Source organism: Sebastes umbrosus, chromosome 1 (genome assembly GCF_015220745.1).
Source record: "Sebastes umbrosus isolate fSebUmb1 chromosome 1, fSebUmb1.pri, whole genome shotgun sequence".
Classification (NCBI taxonomy): Eukaryota; Metazoa; Chordata; class Actinopteri; order Perciformes; family Sebastidae; genus Sebastes; species Sebastes umbrosus.
Window position 1 is genome coordinate 37,372,797 of NC_051269.1, and position 23,652 is coordinate 37,396,448.

The 23,652-nt window shown below is 45.2% G+C and overlaps 2 protein-coding genes across 16 annotated transcripts in view; both read left to right on the forward strand.

Moving 5' to 3' along the window:
* Positions 1 to 23,652, forward strand: part of LOC119492355 (inositol hexakisphosphate kinase 2-like) — a 1,011,171-nt gene that overhangs the window by 938,108 nt on the left and 49,411 nt on the right. The gene's annotated exons all lie outside the window — the stretch shown is intronic.
* arhgap46a (Rho GTPase activating protein 46a) overlaps positions 1 to 23,652 on the forward strand; it is a 44,219-nt gene that overhangs the window by 9,588 nt on the left and 10,979 nt on the right. For 4 of the 15 annotated variants that reach the window (XM_037772980.1, XM_037773061.1, XM_037772630.1 and 1 more), the window contains exons 2-3: positions 5,899 to 6,420; positions 19,615 to 21,079. In XM_037772980.1, coding sequence (XP_037628908.1) covers positions 5,899 to 6,420; positions 19,615 to 21,079 — 1,987 coding nt within the window. Of the gene's footprint in view, positions 1 to 5,898; positions 6,421 to 10,570; positions 10,930 to 17,564; positions 17,839 to 19,614; positions 21,080 to 23,652 lie in introns of those variants that run through there. The other 11 variants (XM_037772723.1, XM_037772802.1, XM_037772889.1 and 8 more) reach the window with 11 other exon arrangements.

Here is a 23,652-nt window from a genome sequence, read left to right on the forward strand (position 1 = left end):
CATAGTTTGATCAAAACTCTATGCTACACAGTAAAAACAATCTTTTATCTCTCTGTATTGTTTATCTTTTTGACTAAATCAACAGCCACACTGGTATTTCAGTTTTGTTTGAAATCCAAAGCTGGACAATGACACAAGGCAGCTTGTTGCCCTATTTCTAGTGGATGTATTGTCCAGTCCTCTATGTTTACGGCTGCTGGGAAAAGTGCCATTTACACTTTGGCGTTGGCTTCGAACAATGGGGCAGATTCCATGAGCTATATTCTGTTGTTTCCCTCACTCTGGGAAACCGCTCTCAGTTCCAGTTATTTTTGGACTGTAAATTGTGGATGATAGATGAAGTATTTCTCGTTCTGAAGGAGACCTTTGGCCCATGGGGACTGGGAGTAACACGATGGTTAGGAAGGTGTGCTCGTGTGCACGTCTTTCTGTGTGTCAGTATTGGCCTCTTGGTCTCAGTGGCAGGCTCTGTTTGCAGACACTTTTTTTTTTTTTACAATTTGACAAGCTTTATTTTTAGTTGCTGTGGAATAACCATAGGCTGCTGAAGCGTCTCCTTGACCCAAATGGGAGACAAAGATCCTGTGTGCTATGGGAGAGCAGAGAGTCTGTTATTACACACAACGAGAGTAAAGAGGACATTGTATTTCATAGACAAGGCTGGCCCGCACTAAAAGATTTTTCAAATCTTAACAGATGTTGAAAATGTGAGAGACCCCACACATAACAACATGTTATGATACATTTAACAGTTTTGTTCCTATAATGTGTGATGAGCAAATATTTGTCCCAAAACAGCACACCACACACTAACAGATTAATTCATGAACAACAAGAGTCCCCACTAAAAGAAAAGGAAATCTCGCAAAATCTCTTGTGATCAAACGTGACTTTAGTGTAAACAAACATGGCAGACGGCAGGCAGGAAAAATAGTTTTTGCACTATCCTTTGTTTGAAGTTTTGAAGCCTTTATGTGTCTTATAAAAGGCGGTTGTTGACAAGTGGCTAAATGAAACTACTGGACATCATCACGCCGACTCGTCCACCTTTACAGCCTTGTTGTGTTTACTTTCGTTCATGTGACCGTGGTGTAGTTTGTTTACAGCCCAACGTTAGCTTTTTACTTCTGGCGATTGCATTCACACTTCAAAAATCCTAAAAGCGGTATTCATTTGTGGAGATTATCTAGCTGAACAAAACATGTAAGTATCATAAACGTGTGTTTGCCACAGAGTTTATTTTCTGCATTAATCGAAAACTCAATGGAACAATCCCATTGGCTTTTTGTCGAGGGAACAAGGGCGATGCTAACTTCCTGGTTGGCCTACAAAAACACGTCATCCCTGCAGAACTCTATTGTATCACCAGATTCTTGCCAATGTAGGTTAGCTGAAAAACTGGTGCAGATTCTTAGTAAGGGACACTGTTAAAAAAAATAGATTCCTTTAAAAAGAAATCCTGTTTATATTCAAGAAAGTGTCAACTCAAAGTTACTATTAATGAAAATACTTCTAAAGGAATCTGTAAAATCCTTCTCCTCAACTCTCTGTGTTTGCTGAAGGCAATCAAGTGCTGGTCTACTACACAACCCCCCAACACGGGTCTCTGGCATGCAAGTCTGTTTCAATTAGATTGAGTTTCCCCAGAGGTAAATCAGGTGCTCTGTCAAAGGACCGTGTGTGTGTAGTAAGTTAATTTTAGTTCAATATAAAACATTGAAGTTCAACTTCGCTGAGCTGGTGCAGACTGCATTCCAAACCATTTATGAACATCTGCGGCACGAGGCGGACCGCCTCAGCTGTCTGAAGCTCTGCTCTATACTTTTATGTCTGCCTCTCATGTCAGGGAATCGCCTGAAACAGCCCAGTAGGCTGAAGTTCATTTACACGGTATTAAAGCAGGAACTAAATGTGTAGACCTCAGTCCTGGTAAATCCGGAAGAAGACAAGTCCCTTTGTATTAGACAAACCCATGTAATGGACATCACTCATGTTGTTTGAGTACTCACAACCGTGATGTTCCAGGAATTTCAGAACCTGAACGCTGGTACATCTTCCTGCTTATCTGGTCGTGTCAACAGAGCCCAGCAGGCTCACTCTCAGCTCTGTTTATTTACCCAGAGGGAACAGTGCTTATGCAACTACTACACCCCACGCTGCTAAACTCGTCAGCCATGGCCTCCGCAGTTGACCCTCAAACCCTGGTTTCCTGTCGGGGTGTTCAGGACGCCGTTCGGCATGTTAAATTCTGTGCTGGTTTCCCTAGCGTCATCACTGCCATGGACACAGAGAGACGTACACACAGCCTCAGCTTTCTTCCACTGCATGTTCATAACTGGGATTTGTTCATTTACTGAGAGTGCTGACAAACACAAGGCTGAATAAAAAGGAATGCGGCGTGGAGAGATCAGTTTCTCAGAGTGGGAAGGCCTCTTTTGGAGGCCAGGAGCAGTAAAAAGATGTAGGCTCTGGTATGTGTGGGGTGGTATTGACTGTTTGGCCTCTGCTTTGAATGCCCCATTATTCACTAGGCTTCCTTCCCATGAAGTGTTGCGAATCTAATCAGCCTGCAAGTCATCTTCTGATAGTAACAGGGCCTCACTGTGGTGTCTCAGACCGTAAACACTGCTCCTCTATATTGAATCCGATCCCTGCAACATATTCACAAATGTTTTTAGACATACTTATACAGAATTTTTTCCCCTAAATTTCCCTTCTCGTCTTCTTGTCATCCCAGGTGGGTTAAAAACACAGTATAAAGCCCGGTTTCCACCAAAAGTTCCCGGGACTTTTAGTCCCTGGAGGTTCCTTCAGCCCACTGTTGTCTGTGTTTCCACGGTGGTCTAAAGACCTGTGAAGATTAGGCAAATTAGTCCGCTAACATATGAAAAAGCAACATGACATGTGACGGGGGCTGTTGGTGGTCACAGCGGTAAACACACTCTGCAGTTCAGTGTGTCCGCCCGTTTCATCTAAAAAACACGTTGGAAAGAAAAACTGTTTTATCTCACTGCGATGATATTTACTGATGCATATATTTACTGATGCAAGTTGGATGTAATGAATGAAATGCAGAGGAGGTCTCCACACTAAATCGTCTGTCGAGTGTTTGATGGTTATTTGTGCTTTAGAACTTAACCGCCGTGAAACAATCAGAAAATAACTTTTATTTCTCTCATTCACAGCACCGCCGCGCTGTCTCCCTCTTCTAATGTTACCGCTCGCCCTCGCGATCTCTCTCTCTCTGTTTTTCTCTCAGTCTTTGTTTAATGAGACAGGAGGCCGACAGCAGAGCCCAACTTTACTTTCAATGTTATCAAACAAAGAGAAATGTTCTCCCTTCGTACTAAAATGGTCTTAAATCGATAGTAGAGTACGTCCTTGTTTATGAGTGAGGCAGTAGCTGAAGCCGTTGAAGTAGCGGTGCTGTTTGTGTGTGTCACCAATCAGCGATGGTGATCCCTGCGAACTCCACCCCGAAATTTCCGGTACTTTCAGTAGGTACTACATCCTGACCAGAGCCTTTTTTCGGGGGTGAAAAGGCCCTGGAAAATATTACCGGAACTTAATTTAGACCCTAGTCCCTGCGGTCAAAACGCAATGAGTTCCTCAAAAGGTTCTTAATTCCGGGGGGAAAGTTCCTGCAGTGGAAACGGGGCTTAAAACCACCCTTCATGTTGAGTCCACTAAGGTCAGGGCTGCTTGCCTGGTGTGAGGGACTGGACCAGATGGCTTCCCAGCATACAGCACTGGGACACATGGGAAGACAGTATGTGAAAGGCCCCTATATCCTCCCCATGCTCTTTCTATGTTTATTACCTGGCTGTTAAATCAACCTACGGAGAGCATGGTGCTGGCAGCACATACAAGAAGTGTAGATTGATACTTCATGAACAGGTATGTCAAAGTTACTCAAGGCTTTGCAGTTAAAACGGAGAACAACTGTTGTAGGTGACATTGTAACCCTGGCAGACCTAACTGGCACCACACTCCTCTGTGTCTATTTCTGAGGCCGGGGGTGCACACACACACACAGGGTTGATTTGGCAGGCACACGAGGAACGAATGTGGGGTATATGTGGTGGACACTCTTATCCAATGCTAAGCTCCGTGCCCCTTCTGATCATCGCAGGTAGCCTGGACAGCAGGCTCCCTGTCACAAACAACCGTGACAGGGAGCAGAAAAGCTTCTCAGTCCTGAGAAAGCTGGGAAAATATCCAAACCTATGTCGGATTGTTGTGACACTAATTCCTCTCCTCTGGCACTTTTCTCTCAAAGATGTTAGGCTGCAGTTGGGTGGGATACTGAAGAATAGACCTAACCTTGCCAAAAACCCTCAAGTGGTCATTATGAGAGACAAGAAAGGAGCGTGGTGATTCATTGGATATTTTGAGTCCTTTCTCTGGCTCTGGTCTCGACATCTACTGTGTCTGAGACTGGGACTTGCTGTCTGTTTGCAGTGTTCCTGTTCCCACATGGATTTGCTGGCACAGTTAAGGCCTGCATCGGGGAACTAGATCAAAGGAGACATAATGCAGCCCACTTAAGGGTAGCATGACCTGGATATACAGCTATAGCAAACTGCAGTCCTCTCTTATTTGTCAGACATTTTTATTGACCCTGATTTTATGTAGGTAGCTACAAGAAGAGGCGCCGATAGGACTTTTTACAAACTATCGTTATCGGCAGAACTGGACTCCAATAGTGGCCAATGGCTGCGCAGCCACCACCAGTCATGCGGAGACGTACATCACCGTTTTGCATGGAGGCTCCATACACAAAGTCAAGGTAGAGGGGGAGAAAAAAAGTTTATCTCTCGAATATATAACACAACACTATCAGCTCTTTGTCCACGATACAAGAGAGGCAGACAGGGAGAAAAATAAATCATTCACTGTTACTTTAACTTACCAATTTGGCGTTCTGTCTTAATAAAAATTAGCTACGGCTAGAAGTCCTATATACATTGCATCGTTTTAATTAAGTGTAACAATGCCTACGTGTATTGTCCCTGTCAAATAAATAAAAAGAGAAGTAAAGAAGATATCATCCAATTAATGGGCTTTTTCCTGCTCCAAACTATCTTTATTATATCAGCCTTTAAAAATCTACTATTGTTCGACCTCTAGTAGCTACAGCACATACCTGTACTATGGGGATTCAATTGCAATATGCCACACACTTAGTTTAACACAGATAGATGGTGTCCTATAATTTCTCTGAAATTCAGTTCATGGTCTAATTGCGTGTAATTGGTTGTCCCTCTTATCTGTGCCTTCTGCCTGTGTACTTTTCTGCAAACTAGGTTGTCTCTTTTTCTGTTTCTCTCTCTGCCTCTATCTCTATTTTTGCACCTCCCCTCCTCTCTACTGTCTCTCTTTTTTGTTGTCTGTGTGTGTGTGTGTGTGTGTGTGTGTGTGTGTGTGTGTGTGTGTGCGTGTGCGTGTGCGTGTGCGTGTGCGTGTGTGTGTGTATTGTGCTGAGCTGGCTGTTGCCACTCTGTGATTGTAGTTCAGCTCGGTGGTTTTTGCGTTAGTAGCACTCGGTCGGAGCGTATGCTTCTCTTTGGGGCTTTGCTGACTCCGTGCCTGGTGTCTCACCGAGCGTGTCCACCTGTCCCCTTATTAAGGAACCGCACCATCACTCCTGCCGCTCCATTGCCTACCAAAGAGATGACATCATAGCTAACACACACACACACAGATGGAGGCATGTAGGGGACACAAACATTGACACTCCATATGGGCTTTGTTGGGCCTCTCAGTCTGTCAAACAGTGTGAGTTGTTTACTGCTTGTCGAGTTGATTAGTACTCAGGCGTGACCAAATCCTGTTGGTGGATAATCTGTTGTCCTTTTCAGCTGTCAATAATACTTTGCCTTCTTTCTTCTCATTCAGCTGTGATTGGGTGGAGATCCTGGAGCCACGCTCCCGTGAACGTATGTATGTGAACTTGACCACCGGCGAGTGCGGCTGGGATCCCCCCTCGGGCGCTCCCGTCCGCCAGGCAGACGGCAACCAGTGGTGGGAGCTGTTCGACCCCCACAGTGGCCGCTTCTACTACTACAATTCCACCGGGCGCCGCACAGTCTGGCATCGACCCCAGGGAGCTGATATAGTGCCGCTCTCCCAGCTCCAGGCCATGAGGCGATGCAGTGAGGCCAAGCGGGCCGCAGGGGGCGTGGACAGACAACACCACCACGGGACCACGGGGAGCGTCAGCAGCGTAGGGAGCCAGGGGCGCTTCACACCTCTGCCCGAGCCGGACGGAGACAGCCCCGTCCCCAGCCCCGTCCCCAGAACCCCGGAGACCAACGAGGAGGCTGCCAACCTGGAGCTGGACCCGGCAGTGGACTGCAGACTGCAGGGAGACGGAAGCAGCTCCGAAAACAGCACCGACGGCGGAAAAGACGCACAGAGGTAAGCGTGACCAAACTCCAGTAGCGTCTACAGTAAGTCTGGAAAGTGCTTAATCATTAGTGGATCAAATTACCAGGAGAAAAGTGGGGAAACGTGATAGTCATCGCAGCATGTGGCACAGTGAGTCGTAATGACTTTCAAATGCTTCTGCTATGAGAACTCGCAGGCTTATTTTGACTTTTGACCACTGAAGCCGAACTCAAACTGCTTTTTTATTTTCATTCTCACTTATCTGAACATTCCATATGTCCCGTGTTTCCATACGGTTGCCTGTGAACCGTGAGCAACAGCCATTTCAGCAAATCGCTACCAAATGGGGAGAACAGTCAGTTGTATTAGAGAGCACGACATCCCCCCCTCCCCACTTCACGCTAGGGTTACTGATGCAGAACGGCCCCTAACAGTAAGTCATTCAGAGACCCCATCATGTGCTCGGCCTCGTCCAAACCACCGTCTCTTCCCTCCGAGCCAGATTCCAGACGTGCCACTTCTGTTTCCCCTGGCGCAAGGCCACCGAGGCCGTCTTAGTGTCCCTCTGTGTGCTCACCACCACCCCTGCCCCCGCTCTGCCCCGCAATGCTCATTTAATTTTCCTAAAACAAAACTAGGCCCCAGGCCATCAAAGCCTGCGACGCCCCTTATGGGTGAATGTGCATGCATGAGAGGCATGTGAGAGAGTGTTGTCTGTGGTTAATAGCAAGCAGAACCGCCACATTCCAGCTGCCTATAAACAAGGCGGATCCTGCTGGTTTTCAGACGCTCTGCCGTGGCGACTGTGGCTCTCGGGTTCCTCCTGGTCCCCCCGTGTACCTCACCTTGGCCCGTAGGAGGTCTCTCCTCTGACCCTCCGATCCTTTGGGATTACGTGAAGGTGGAGGGGGAACTAATTGGTCAGCCATGGCTGTTGAATGACACTACTGGAAGCCGCGTTGCGTTGCCTCTGGTGTGTATGGGGAGTGTTAAAACTCCCTGCAGGGTCCCACTTTGCCTCCAGTGATTCAAGCCTTTTCTGCCTCTCCTTAAAACAATGGCCAGCTGTGTTCCTCAGAGGAAGGTCTTTAGCCCCTCAAAGGCTTGATACCCTACTTAGCCATATGGCCCTTCTCATGCTCACCAGCCTCCATCTCTTAGCGGGTAATTAGAAACCACCACAAAATGCACAGAGACGGTGGAATGTGACAGCTCAAAATGGATGAAAACAAACTGTGGGACATGCTTGTCTTCAGATAGTGGCCCGCCTTATTGCTAATGACAAGGATCAATGGGTAAGAGAGTCATGCTTACCAACCTTGAGACCTCAAAAATAGGGAGGATTTCAAAACCAAAGCGGGGGGGGGGGGGGTCTGTGGTTCTTCCCCAAGAATAATTTGAGTTACAGAGACTTTGTTTACTGCATTCTGGTGACTTTTAAAGAATGAAAATAACAAAGTACACTGCAACAAAATTTTTTGTTAAATAGATCTACTTTTAATTTTACTTTAATTCTCAGGAAAGAAAACTGAATAATTCACCACTCTGGCGTGAACTGGTGTGAATCTCTGTTATAAACTAATGTTCATCAGTTTTCATTCATTTTTTGCCCCTGCTTGAGTATTTCTTTCACTTAGTACTTTCCATTTCTCTCTCCTCCTTTCCTTCACTGAAGGTCCTTTCAGACACAATGCCACAACGGCAACACTGCTCTGAAACGCGTTATTTCCAATGGCTTACGCCACGCCACGACGGCTTTGCTATGATGCTGTGATGTGCGGCGAGTGCAGCTCAAACCGTGAGAAGCTCTCCTCTGCTGGGAAAAGACATTTGGTGTAGCTCTATTTAGGGCTGTACGATTATGGCCAAAAAAACTATAATCACGATTATTCTGATCAATATTGAGGTCATGATTATTTATCACGATTATTCATTGATTTTTAGGGACAAACAGGGTTTGGCACCAGCCACCAGCCAAGTAAGGGATAATGTACAGCAAGCCGGTCATTGTCAGTGAAATAAACCCCAACAGTTTGCATTTTATTTCACAACAATGACCGGCTAGCTGTATATTATCCCGCTTGTTACACGGCTACTTATAATTTGACACAAAAACGTTCAGCCAGAGTCCGACATCTGAACTGCGCCCATAGCAACGGTCTGTTATCAATGGCAACAGTCTGTTATAAAGAAATAACAGATCGTAGAACGCCGAAACATCTCGATCGTCCCCTGGTGGCTGTTAGTTTAGGAAGCGCTTGATTTGATATTCAGCACAGATTTCTATGAGAGGAGCACACGTTTTAAACATCAATATCTCAGTCGATCATGTTCATTTAATTGTGGGAAGCCAAAATTGTGATAGCGATTGATATTCGATTAATTGTGCAGCCGTAGCTCTGCTGCCGTCCGGGTGGAAACGGAGCTTTTATACACGATACAGTGACAGAAACAGGTTGAGATAGCGAAAAGGAAAAAAAGGTGTGAAAAATAGCCGTAAATGGTGTACGGGAGAAATGCGGGAGAATTGTGACCCCGGGAGGAAACCGGGAGAGGGCAATGAAAAACGGGAGTCTCCTGGGAAAATCGTGAGGGTTGGCAAGTGATAAGAGCGAGGGAGAGAGAGTTTAAATGAAGAGCTGGAAGGGTCACAGTGGTTTGAGGTTATCTAATTGTTCTGTCCCACCCAAAACAGAGGAGCGTTAGGGGCTTTCATGAGAATATCTACTTCCTTTTTATGATCATGCTACTTCTGGTTTTAACTTTCTTTAGGCTCCAAAGAGTAACGGGGTATTTCATTGTTTGAAGTTCCCCAGTGTTTGGTTTCAACGTCTCGGTTCTTTTAGACATGTCCTCACATGTTCTTTTTCTCTTCCCTTTTTTTTTACTCTGTGAAATTTCAGCAGAGATGAAATGTTATTAACTTATGACCTTTTGGAAAACAATGCTGTTCTTTGTGGAGATGGGACAATCCCTGTTCTTCCAACGGCAGTTTCCCTTTGTATTGGGGCTATTAATAAATCTGTACATAATAGATAGAAGAGTTTCCAGAGTTTCCACACAACACACCCTGCATGTTATTCTAAGCACAGGTTGGTTGATACAGCTTCCCGTCCTTGTCTGTCTCTCCCTGTCTTCTCATATCTTTGAATTTGTCTGTGTTGGTGCTTATAGGAGCACACTGTGTCGACTCGAGTGCCAAATCTGTTACACATTGGCCAAGTCTTATCACATGTCCTGGGAATTTCTGAACCTGTTGAGCTCATCAGGGAAGTACCGTGTTCTCCAGAGGTAAACTTGTCAGTCACATGTGGTTATGGGCACAGGAATCTCTCTCTTTCCATGATGTAGGACCTAAAGGTGTTACACATCAACTAGCTTATAACATCTGTATTGAATTTCACCCACCTTTTGTGTGTGTCTGCGTGTTGTTGTCATCAACCAGATAACATCTGTATGGGATCTGCGTGCATATGCCCGTCCTCGCTGTGTGTGGGCTCCTCTCCGCTGAGCTTTTCATGTTGCAGGAGACCTGCTGAGTGGATGTTAAAAGTCTGCTGAGGACACATGGCAGCATGGTATAAGACTACCCAGAGGTGACCCAAGGTGGTTCACATCAGGGTCACAGCACTCTTTTGTCTTACGGGCTGGCCTGGGGGCGTATAATGGACCACTAAAAGGAACAAAGGCTCTCACTTAAACCCAGTTGTCCCGCAGGGTCAACCGAGAGCTTTCTCTTAGCAGGAAATCTAGGTACGGTGAATGGAGAAGGACACCAAATGACTTGTGTGTTCCCTCTCATTTAGCCTCGTAATTATATAGCGGTGCACCGGCATTCAATCTCAGGCAGTCACGCTGACATCACACACTTAAAACTCGCTTTTCTTGATTGTTGACTGGCTTCGAATTCCTTTAAAAAGACTCAGAAAGAGTTGGTTACCTAAAACCTCAGCTCTGTCTGGGTTGTGTCATTGTTTATTTGTATGTGCTTATACCGAAGTTGAATCAGCTTCTATGCGTTAAAGAGGAGACAAGATAGCTGACTTTATATGAGTGTGCAACAGGTTTAGTTAAAGGAATGTTTAAGGTTTAGTTTTAGTCTGACTTAAGTGAAACTAAAGGACACATGTAGAAACATCCCCCCAAAAGTGACAATTATCTGATCATGTAACCAACTCAAAAACAGAACTGAAAAAAATTTGTTTTAATTTCTATTTCAGTTTCTGTTGAAGGGAAGTTTTAAGAGACTTAAAAAAAAAAAAAAAACATGCGCATGAAAGCAAAAGTATAAAAACCAGCTTCTCCTCATATGCCTCAGACTCTCTGGCTGTGAGTCAAGCAGGATAAATCACCAGCAGGTTTATTTAGGAAGCGAGGGGGCGTCTTATGGGGTAGATAAAGTATTTAACTTTTTTAATGAGTCACACATTTTCTGCATGTTTACTGCGAGAGCACAAGCCTCTTGTGCTTTTCATCTCCCGCCACAAAATCTTTACGCACATTGGAAAAGTCATGTTTCATCTCTACACTCGCGGTGTGGTAAGCTCATTTTCCAGATGGTGTTTTAAGTCTGCCTATATATTTTTTTTCCTTTGTGAAAAAGTTGCACTTTGAACTTAACGTGCTTTAGTCTGGTTAACAATGACAATATCCTTGTTTTGTTTTTATCTCTGCGTTGTTTCTGTACTCTTTTTCCTGAATGCAAAGTTTATGGTTTTCTCAAGGACTAGATTACAGAGCTGCAGTTTTACGTGCCTCAGTGAAACAGTGGTTTCTAAACCTCTTTTGTTTTATTTTAGAAATCCACTGCTGTTACAGTTAACTTCTCTATCTGGTGCTGTGGTGCGGTAGAATATCTCCAACCAGTGGCCTCAGGCGTGCAGCTCTGACTGCCTCAGCTGACTTGCAGAATGCAGACATGGTATTATTCAGGGTGCTGCTTACAGGGTGTCATTCCTTTCTAACTGGACATTATTGTCTACTACCATATTGTTTTTCTGCTCTTTTGTATCCCTCATCTTATCTCTGAGACTTGAGACTGACTGGAACAGGTTTTGTGTGTGCAATCCAGTTTTAATCATGTCATTCACATAGTGTGCTTTAACCCCCTGAGATCCGCAATCCCGACCGCCTTTGCTGTCTTTCAGAGGCTGTAGTAGGTTCAGTTTTAGAGCTAGAGTGAAGGTACGGATATCATATTTAAGGAGGCTAAATAACGCTCCAAACCTACGCAAACTTTTGGCAAGGAAAAACTGGCATAGCCATTTTCAAAGGGGTCCCTTGACCTCTGACCTCAAGATATGTGACTGAAAATGGGTTCTATGGGTACCCATGAGTCTCCCCTTTACAGACATGCCCACTTTATAATAATTACATGCTGTTTGGGGCAAAAAAACATGCGGTTTATGAATGCAATATAAATGTGTTATTTTCACCTATTCTAAAATGGTGTATATGAATATTTCTGCATACTGGGGTCCCTAAACAGTCTTGGAATTACATAAATTAGGTGTGACTGGAAAGATGAGACTTTTGTGGATCCAATGAGTCCAATTGTATTCATGTGTGATGATGCTAGTCCCCATAGTAGCCATTTCATTGTAGTGAGACCATTTTTTGAAACTTGACCTCACTGTATAAAATGACCTGTGGTCACCTCTAGGATAATCACAACCTCATGAAACTTTACAACCACAAATTACAGACCTAGAGCATTCAGAGGATGGATGGCTTTCCTAGGTAGATTGACAATAAAGAGATTTCTGAGCAGTTTCCATAACAGAAGTGCTCGCCATCCAATCGCCGAAAAATGCAATTCTTGCAGAAATCTCCAAATATCAAAAGTTTTTAAAACCAAATGACAGCATGGCTTTTTCTATGGTGTTCCTCAAGGTCTTGGTGCCTTAATGTGGTATTCTGGAGGGATTATTGATCATTTTTTATCAATTCTCGAGTGGTAAAAAATGTGTGTAACAAATGGTATCAAACCCAAAATTGCTGCAACACCTTATGAGACATAATAGAGCATGGGAATGACCATCATATACTTCTAGCATCATGTTCTAAGCCCTAATACACTTTCCCAATTTATTTTAATTAAATAATTAGATTAATGACTAGTGACACAGTGCTGAGCTGCATCTCAAATTAATCTTCATGTTCCCAGCTTTCAGATGATGTAAACCACTTCTATGTGACATCTACTGCTGACCTGCTATTTCTCCCTAAAGACCCCCTGTACCTCCCTAAAAAAAAGACAAAAACGGGTCTATTGTGGGTCTCGGAGGGTTAATGGAATCTGTCCTCACAAATTAGTTTCATATACACTTTCAAATTCCAGAGACAGGTCTCTCTGGAATCCAGTTGGGTTTGGCCTCATCCTGTCCCTTCAATAAAATTATCCTATTGGCTGTCCTCCGGATCAGCCCGGCACTCCTCTGGGGGGTCGGGCTGCGGGAGCCAAAGACATGCACAACTGGTAGACATCTTGGCTCAGAGGAGGGAGGTGCGTCAGTTCAGCTGTTGCAGGACAGCTGGCTCTCTGGAGGTGCCTGACAGGAACTAAAGTGCTACCCACTTTTCCTCAAGCCCAAAATGTTCTGCTTGTTCAAAAGTGAGAAGGAAAAATCAGTTTTGAATGTCGGCAAAGTGGTTACAACGCTGTCCTCAGCGAATCCTCTTTTGTCTTCTCAGTTTCCTTCCTCTACGCAGATCGCAGCGATCCCATTGGTTTGTGCTCTGAGGTGTTTGTGCAGCAGAAGCTTGGCCTGTGCGACCTCATTTCCTCTTCCTGTCCAGCCAACGTTAATAATAACCCCTGTTTTTCAGACCCCACTATTCCCAGTGGGGTATATTTAATCCATATCCCTATCCGCCAGAGTGACTCAGCTGATGGCTTTTCCAACAACGGTTATTCCAGTCAGGAAAGTAAGGAGAGACAGAACATCTGCTGACAGCAGAGTCCCGTAGTATATTTAGTTGGTTATTGAGACGACCCGACCACAGCGATATTCAGAACAGTGACAGAGGTATCTGGATCTGTGTTTGTGGGTGTGAGACACCAGAGCTGTTGAGACTAATTGAAATTTGCTGACCGTTAAGTTGATTTGCCGCCACAGAGGCCAATCAGATTACCCTGTTGGTTTCCGAAGGGCCTCTAACTTCATTTCATCTTCCATGTCTCTGTCTTCCTAAAGGTCTCACATGCTAGCTGCAGGCTCTGAATGAAGGGGTTTGTAAGTGCATCAGAGCCTATTTTTTATGTTAAATGCAGTACCTGCAGGGTTTCTAGACAATAGTCGTCATTGTTTTGTGTTGTTAATTGATTTCTAACAATAAATAGATACATACTTCTGCATAAAGCAGCATATTTGTCCACACCCATGTTGATAAGAGTATTAAATACCTGACAAATCTCCCTTTAAGGTACATTTTGAACAGAAAAAAAAAATGTGTGATTTAATTTGCAATTAATCATACTTAACTATGGACAATAAAAACATGTAAATATTTATCATAAGTTCTGCACACCCCGCATTTAGTAGTATAATTGTTTATTTTTTGTCATATACACAGATTCACAGAGTGAAACAACACATAGGCTAAAAACTAGATGTCTACCAAACCTTCCCTTTTCAACCTTGAGTAACTTAAATCTAAACTAAACGTCTACAGACAAATAGACGTATAATATGCATCAATTAAACATATTTTCAAAGTCAGATTGCTCAGTGGGTAATCATGTGTGCTTGAGAAAGAGTTGAAATGGAGATTATCTCTTTGCAAACAGCAAGAGATTTAGACAAATCTATGATAATTATTTCCTTTAACCTCTGTACATAATCCCCACCTTCAGCTAACATTCAACACCTGACAGGCAAGGCTACCAACACACCCTTTCTAAACAACTTTCATCATAGTAGAGTAAAGTCCAGGCCTGCTCAGCGTTACATAAGATCCTGTCTGTGTTCCTGTCTGACTCTGGAGGCTGAAGATGGCTCTTTCAGGTTCAGCCTCGTCCCTATCATCTTTCTCCCCCCCATCTCTACTCGCGCTCCATTGCTGTTGTTGTTGGAGGCGTCTCCGTGACGATGGCACAGCCATGCATTGTGTGAGGCTCCCCACGCTGCCACAGAGGCCCCTGAATGAGCCCTGAGGAATGCCAGCCTTCCCGCTCATTCCCTCGCTGCACTCTCCCACGACTAATCCCCACCTCTTCTCATTTACACAAGCTCACACCCTCCTCTCTTGTCTCTCTAGCTCTGTTCTCCTGCACCCCCCCCCCCACCCCACCCCACCCTCCACCCCCACCAGTCATCTCCCCACTCTAGGCCTGTTCTATTTTCTCCCCATTGTACTGTTTGTCTTTTTTGGTTCAGGGTTTGTAATCATACTTTATTTGGTTGACCTGAGGTTTACTGATATGCTAGTGTTGTTCTAGCTGTGTAACGGGATTAGAGGCTTTTGGTAAGAGATCGAAGACACTGTAAAGCCTTACTGTTGGCTCCCGTCCCCCAATGCGATGGCGATGATCGTAGCACAGAGCGAACTCCCCGCTGACATCCAGCATAATGTGCCAGCGCTGGAGGGGGTGAACATGCTAGACCTTTGCTGAGCCTGAGTGGGACAATGGTGGGCAGACAACAGAGACAAAGCCTGACAAAATCCCTCTCTCCCTACACTGTGAGCTGGACTTCCTCACAGGCCTATGAGAGTGTTCAGTTTCAGTCCCTGAAGAATAGGCTGTTTAATGTTGCTACTGAATTTATCATGTAGTGTTTGTATGGACAGGAAGGAATAGTATAGAATCATATAGTGTTGTATTTTTTTGGGCATTAAGATGGCTATATCCACACTAATATGTTTTTGTTTTAAAACGCATAACTTTTACTACGTTTATGCCTAGCGTCCACACTACTCCAGCATTTTAGAATCGGTAGACAACCTCTAGGTCTGAAAAGTGAAGTCAATGCTGAAGTGCCTTAAACCTGCATTCTTTCTAACAGCCAGCAGGGGGCGACTCCTCTGGTTGCAAAAAGAAGTTTGATTGTATAGAAGTCTATGAGAAAATGAGCCTACTTCTCACTTGATTTATTACCACAGTAAACATTGCTAACATGAGTTTATGATCTCAATCACTAGTTTCAAGTCTTTTTTAATACAGCATGATGTTCATTTTAGTAAATTATGGTCCTGTTTAGAGTCAAATAGACCGTAAAGTAGGGTATGCTTTAGGGTGTGGCTTTGCTGTGACCTTGTGATTGACTGGTAGCTACCACAGCGTTGCTAGGTATGAGAGTTGTCTGTTTTTTTTTGTCTCACAACTTTAACCCTTTCACATTGTGTTTTTAGTTCTAGAAAGTTAATTCTAACATTTTGGTTGCCTAAAAATGTCTTATTCAGGCATTCGCTTGTACTTAGCTCCACCCTCTCGTGTCACTTCTGGTTGCAAAAGAACAAGATGGCGATGGCCAAAAACCAAGATGGCTAACTCAAAGCTTCAAAACAGCAGTCCACGCGCCTGGGTTAGCTCAGTTGGTAGAGCGGGCGTCCATGTATTAAGGCTTGGTCCTGACCGCGGCGGCACGGGTTCGAATCCGGCCTGTGGCCCTTTCCGCATCCACTCTCTCTCTCCCCCCTTTCAAGACTCTATCCACTGTCCTGTCATAAAAATGGAAAATGCCCCCAAAAAAATAACTTTAAAAAAAAACAAAAAAAACAGCAGTCCACAAACCAATGGGTGACGTCATGGTGATTACATCCACATTTTATGTGCAGTCTATGTTTAGAAACCCTAAAATGTAGACCTTTTGAAAACTCCGGGGTCTCATTTTAGTCTGGAAGGGCAGAAACAGAGACCTTTTGAAAGCGAACATGATGACAAAAGTACATATGTTCTCTTCTTGATTGGGGCCCTGATTCTGTCACACCCCTATCACGTGACACTTTTCCGGGTAGAAAACAAACAACATCAGCCGTGATTACCGTGCAACTTAATTCAACATGGATAACGAATTACAGGCGTTGTTGCGGTTTCAGGCGTGTTAGTATGGTCGGAGATTATTTCTAAAACGGTGCTAAAATGCTTGTGTGTGTGTGAGATCACTTTCGTTTTAAAACGCCATTTTAAAACTAAAACGTATCAGTGTGGATGTAGCCTAAGGCCCTACTGGGATCTAAGGATGTAGACGTTCCCATGTATGATGTGAAACATTTTGTTAAGCTGTATATAAGCTCCCTATAATTAAGATTTAGCACATACTTCCGCCCGGGGCGCAGTGTGTGAGCATTACATGAGGCATTTCCTGTTTGTGTTACATACGGGGAAGCCCTCTCTCCTCCAACCCTCCAGAGGACCTCCTCCGACAGGACGTAGTGGTCACTACTATCTCAGGGTCAGTCCTCATAAAGTACGTCACCCACCCACCCAGAACACAGAGGACAGATTCATGTTGTTTTTTTACAGTCGGCCATTTCATGAACCCCAGATTTGTTGTATGTGTGAACAACGCGTTTTGATTTGTTTGTGGATAATGGAAGAGGAATCTTGATTATTGTGGTTTTACGTGTGAGGTCCGCTGTGTTCTTTGGCCACCAATTATCAGAAAAGCCTTGATGTTTCACATGTGAGCTGTTCCTGCCGTAGCAAACCGGCGTTAAACGCTCAGCTGCTGAGGTGGGAATGATTTTGTGGCATTCGTATCACCTCCTCCTGCTTGACAGGACCGAAGTGAGAAAACATACACCGCCTCAAAGAGTACAAACAGTGGCGTCTCATGTTTACAGCTGTCACCTATCAACCCCCCCTCTCCACCCCGGCGTGTAACCACTCACACTTGCTCGTAACAACTAAACAGCGGTGGTTTGGGATGAATCCCATCCGTCAGGAGCTTCTCGTCTTCACACGTGTCTGTCTGTGTGTGTGTTTTGTGTTATTGAGGCAGTAAACCTTCAAGTCTCAGTGAGGTTGTCCTGGTGCTGTGCCAGGTGGCTGAGATCCAGCTGTTTATAGGCCCTGTATGGATGCCGAATCTGTGGGACCGTTTGAAGACGAGAGCCTGTTTACATTCAAACCGCTGAGGTAGTGTGACTCACTATAGACGGGGGTGGCACAGGGCCCTGAGAGAGAGAGAGAGTAATGCTGAGCTGTAGCTAGGAGGACTAAAGGAAGTTTGCCGTTGGCTCGAGGTCCTCAGGGGAATTGTTTCAGCATTGTTCCAGAGAGATGTGGGGAGGAGAGGGGGGGTCACTCCGCCTCTTTCCTCCTCCCTCTGCGTCCTCTCATTGCCGTTACAGCCCAACTAAGTCGTATTGCTCTTCTTGGAAAAAGGGAAGCCTTTGAACACTTGCTCTGGCTCTACACTTATGTGTGTTTATGTTTGGATTTACAAGGACAGAAGGTGATCCGGTTTCATCTAATTAATTACCTCACTGACTGTTAAGAAGAAGGTAAGTCTCCTTTGCCTGCTGTCAAACTTATTTACCTGTTTGATTAAGAGAGGAAGTCTACTGAGCTTGTATATTCTGTAGTGCGTCACATGTGTCCTACTCAGGCCAACTGTGTCCATGCGTTCATGTACAATAATGCCCGCTTTAGACGCACTCATTGGTTCAAGGGGGCAAGTTTTTGATCAGTCGAGGAATGGAAAAACGTCCTGACTGCGGGCGAAAGATCATGAGGGGACAGCCGAGTGGAGGGCAGAGCAGCGTGACCAGATTGATGGCAGATTGTTTTACGTCGCCGGGATTAGCAGTGGGCCGTTGGGTTTGAAGTTAGCCCAGCCGCTCAACCAAAAGGAGGAGAATTAACCTTTGGACCCGAGTGAAGATATTCTCAGCTGTGAACTACTGACTTCCCTCAGATCAACCTCTTTTCATGTGGCCTGCTGGTTTACTGTCTAAATGTTGATTCAGTGATTCAGATGGCAGCCTTTTATGCCATGTGAGAGTCATACATAGAAGAAACCAACATCAGCTGCTTCACAGACACACAACTGCCAGCAGTTATTTCTAACATTCACATCCACACATGTTGGAAATGTGGACGTTCAAGGTTCTAGGTTCTAGGTTCTAGGTTCCTTCAACAAAACTCATAAATATGTATATATAAAAGGGGAAATCACACAAGTAAATGTGAAAGCAAAATGATGATCTAAGGCATAAAATAGTACAGTTAAAATCAATTTAAACATAAGTAAATATAAAATGTAGGGCTGTCAATCTATTAAAATATTTAATCGCAGTGAATCTCATGATTGTCGATAGTCAATCGCGGTTAATCGCACGTTTTTTATCTGTACCTTAAAGGGAGATTTGTTAAGTATTTAATACTCTTATCAACATGAGAGTGGGCTATATGCTTGCTTTATGCAAATGTATGTATATATTTATTATTGGAAATCAATTAACAACACAAAACAATGACTAATATTGTCCAGAAACCCTCACAGGTACTGCATTTAGCATAAAACAATATGCTCAAATCATAACATGGCAAACTGCAGCCCAACAGGCAACAACAGCTGTCAGTGTGTCAGTGTGCTGACTTGACTATGACTTGCCCCAAACTGCATGTGATTATCATAAAGTGGGCATGTCTGTAAAGGGGAGACTCGTGGGTACCCATAGAATCCATTTTCATTCACATATCCTGAGGTCAGAGGTCAAGGGACACCTTTGAAAATGGCCATGACAGTTTTTTCTCACCAAAATTTAGCTCAAGTTTGGAGCGTTATTAAGTCTCCTTCTCGCAAGCCAGTATGACATACTTGGTACCAATGTATTCCTTAGATTTTCTAGTTTCATGTGATACCAGTATCTTCAAAGTATATAAAGATATGGTGACAGTGCGATGTGTTGTGTTCAGTCAGTACACTCAGTATTTTTAGGCACTTGGTTTGCACAACACACACTGGAGTTATTGTCTCATGGCTTTGACAAGGCTATTATGACTGCCAGACTAAAAATGGAGTAAAGTCTTTGGAGGTCAGTGAAATGCTTGGAGAGGAATGTGTGGATTGCTGCTGCTTTTCCCAGCCCTGTCAGCTTTGGATTTTTTAGAATAGATGAAATATAGTGAATGGCTTCATGCCTGTGTATGGTTATATATGATTTAATGCTTCTATGGTACTGTCTGTTGACTTTTGGGTGTTTATTTTGACTTTATATATATACTTTGTTGCTTTGACTGAATCTCATTATGTTTATGTTTTCTCCTTTTTTTAGAGATGCTTCTCAAAGATGGCAGCCTGTACCTGGTTCTAAGGCAGCCATGTTGGTGAAGGTGAACAGCATGAGCCGTAGCCAGCCCATCCCAACCTCGCAGCAGCAGCAGCAGCAGCAGCAGCAGCAGCAGCAGCAGCAGCAGCAGCACAGTGCACACAGCAAAACCAACACCTTCACCCTGCACCCAGCCAGCAACAAGACCCAAGGAGGACACTCTACCCAGGGATATAAAACTGCCCCTTCTGGCAAAATGGCAGCTGACACACGTCAAGCTCATCACCTGAGGAAAGCTAGCAACGGCAGCTTCTGTTTGGTGGCATCAGACAGCAGCCATCCCAGTCCGCTCCTTCACAGGTCGCAGACCAGCACGCCATGCCCCGTCTCTCCCCAGTACGGTTGCACTACCCCAATCTACGATGAGCCAGTTACAGAATGTCCCATATATGATGAACCGCCAACAGACATGGAGGTGGAGGGGGCGCACCTGTACAACGGACAATCCCTGTCTCGCCTCACACCTACCCATAGCCTCCAAAAACCCAGACACCTCCAGCACCCGGGTTCCTCTCATCCAGGGTCCAGACACAGGAGGAATCCCTCTGCCTCTGACTACAGCCCAGCTGGTCTGGAGTGCATCAAGCACATGATCAACGTGGACCCCAAACAGGGGCTCCTACCTGGCTCTCCTGTACCCACACGCACCCCTTCCCCTACCTCCAGGCAGGATCCTGTCTTGCCCCAGCCTCAGCCACACCCCCAGCCCCAGGCCCACTCTTTGCCCCAGGCTCGAGGCCAGATGAGGGACAGAGAGCCAGGGACCCCAGGCCCTAGTACACTGGACAAGAAGCAAAACTGGCGGGTCCTTGAGGCCACTGTCCAGCGCGCCATGGAGGCACGACACAGCAGGCAGAGCAGCCAGGCCTCGCAGGACTTCCCCTCCACGACCCCCCAGGCCACGGCAAACTATCAAGACTCTGGTTACTCCACCGGCCCCTCCCCAAGTCTGAGAAGGAAGAGCAGGAGGAGGGTGGGAGCTGGCGGCGTTGCAGGAGGCAGGCCGGGGTCGGTGGGCAGCACCGGGGAGCTGTGCGCCCTCAACGAGAAGCTCATGGCCGAGATGAGGGAGGTGGTGAGTCGCTCCAACACCATGAGGGAGGTGAGAGCGGGGCTGGACCCGGAGGTGGGGGAGAGGGTCGTCGTACCTCGGACGCGCTCCCCTGCCGACTCTCTCAGGTGGTACGGAGGAGGGACGGGGGGGTCAGCAAGTAGGTGCGCATCACGAGAGGAACTCAGCGGGGCTCCCCGGTCACTGAGTAGGGCAGGTAACCATGGCAACCCTGCGCTGACCCCTCTGGAGATACCAGGGAGGCAGAAAAGGACCTTTGAAAAGGTGGACACCTTGGAGATGAGTGTGAATAGCCTGGCCAGCCTGTCCTCACCAGAGACCCCAGGACCGCCCTCCCAGGTAACCCCACCCCCTGTCATGTGTGTGTGTGTGAGACAAACAGCAAGAAAATAAATTGTGTTAATAAGTCAGAGAATACAGCTAATCCCATATCATGATACGTTCCTGTCTGATTAAGAGCTCAGCTGTGTCTGTGTTATTGTTGTGTGGTCTGTTTACCTCAGCCGGTTTGCTTGGATTCAGCTTTGTTTGGTCTGGAAGTGCTCTGATTACTGATGGCTCTCCAGATTCACTATCAGATTAGACAAGAATTCAGTCTCACTGACTACGTTTACATGCACAAAATATTCAGTTTTTTTGCCCTTATTCCGAAAAAGACAATATTCCTACTCAGCTGTTTACATGGCTAATGAAAATACATTTTCCGCTAATATTCCCGTAACCTGTGGCGGACTTGTTCGACTGTGTGAACACAGCCTCGCTCTTTCATTCCGTCAACCTCCACAGTGCGTCTGAAAAGATACATACTAGTGTTTATTCACACAAAAGTATGTTGAACAATAGTCCACATATTGGGTATGTAGTGCATACTATGTGATTTCAGACGCAGTTATATTCTATTGTAGTGTTGTTCCCATATTTTCATTGTCTATGGAGCAGTTCCAGACTTTGTACCCTATGACATCATACATTTTGAGTTTTAGCACTCGTTTAGCAATTTTTTTGGATTTGGGAGAAAGTTGTTCATGTTTACTAATATTTTTGGTCTGTCTTAGACCATAGAAACAACAAGTATGAAATTTGAAAATGGGCGTAGTTCCCCTTTAAGCATTTGGGTATTACAGGATTTTTTAGCTGCTGCTTTTGTATTGTTTAGTGTGTCTAGCAGTCCTCAGAGAGCTGTAAGTGGAAGAAATGGACAGATTGTGTGACTGAGCAGAACAGAAACAAAGCAGATCAGACAGCACAACATATTTGGTTATATTTTGATTTTGCAGAGCATTAAATTACAAAGAGACACATGTGGAGGAGCCACGGTGATGGCTTATCTTAATGCCAAGGGTCCTTAAAAAGGTGCACATGATCGAAGATGAAAGAACTATTTGACTTCTCATAACAGTTATATAAGTAGCAGCATGTGGAGCCGGTTCCAAGATCTGCTACTTCTAATCTCCAAATCCCCTCTTACAACAGAATCACTACCCGAACCTCCATATTACGTTATAGTGTTGTTTTCAGAAGCAGCCCCGCTGCACCTCTGCAGCTATAATAATGAATGTTTGGTTCAACGGGGAGCTGTGGGATGAAAACAGTAAGGCTAATTTGTCTCTTTGAAAAGAGCATTTTGTGAGTAATTCCCTCTTACATTCCAATCTTGAGAGCCTAAATGTCCCCGGGACATTAGGCAGTGGGCAGGCTGGGCACTGCTGACTATAATGGCCTCAGTCCCAGCATTACCTGTCATCCTCTTACCACCGTCCATCTGCCCTGCACCGCAGGTACTGTATACTCACATGCCAGCTCTGTGCTTGGGCATCTGGGGACCATGCCAGGCCAGAGAGATTCAGGACATGGCTTCCCCCGGTCAGGAAGGAGGGCCGCTGCGGCCCATATGGCCCAGGCTTGGCAGGGAGATGAGGAGGAGAGGCAGGCTGGTACCAAGGCGTATTGGTACTAGTGTAGCTTAAGCATGTTAGACGACAGCCAAGGAGCAGTGAGCGGGCCCCCTAAGTCTGTACTGGAATGTTCCTCAGACCTGCTGTTATATCACTCTCAGATTATGGCTCGCTATGTACGAGCAGCTTTATATTTCCATATTTGAACATTGTGTTCTTGCTGAAAGACCTTTTGAACTAGCTTGTGGAACTGTCCATTTCCACAAAAAACATGAATAATTCATGTTTTTAAAGTTTTCCAGTGTTTCACTGTTGTGTCTCAGTCAGTCATCAAAGAACAGGCAGCAAAGAAAGGTTTTGCGTCGCCTCACTTCGCCTTTGTCTTGGCAAGTTGCACTCGAACACACCGCAAAGAGTACAGCCGATGGCCAACTACCACGTACGTTCTGTGCCTGCGTGAGAGGAAATAACTCTCCACACCAGCAGGCGGTGGTAGTCTGTATTCGTCATTCAAAAAGGGAAACCGGAAGACCGAGGACGGCGGATATACAAGCCGTTGTTATGATACGTACATGAAACAAAGCGGCGTTTGCCGACCATCGTCTCTCACTCAACACTTAGCTTCATTCTAGATGTCCATGTCGTTGTGAAAATATCCGTGTATTGGAATGATCAGATGAGATGAAGATGAAAAATTACAAGAGCCTTCTGTGTGCGCACTCTCGACTTTACTTGTTGGCTTGCAGACTAGAGCCAACGGTGCAGGACACACTGAAAAAACTAGGCAGACGAAAGCTCACCGACGGCCCCAAACTGTCCGACGGCTGACTGTTGGCTTAGTTCGTCAGGGCCTTAAAAGACAGTCCTGTGCTGGTGCATCTGTGAGCTATCTGTAAAACAGTGTAATTTACGGAAAGTAGAAGTTCCCATTCTCTAGTTAAACATGTGCTTTGTTGCGTTTGATCTTCTGGAGTTAACCTCTGTCACTCATTTAAAAAAAAAAAAAGAAATCCATCA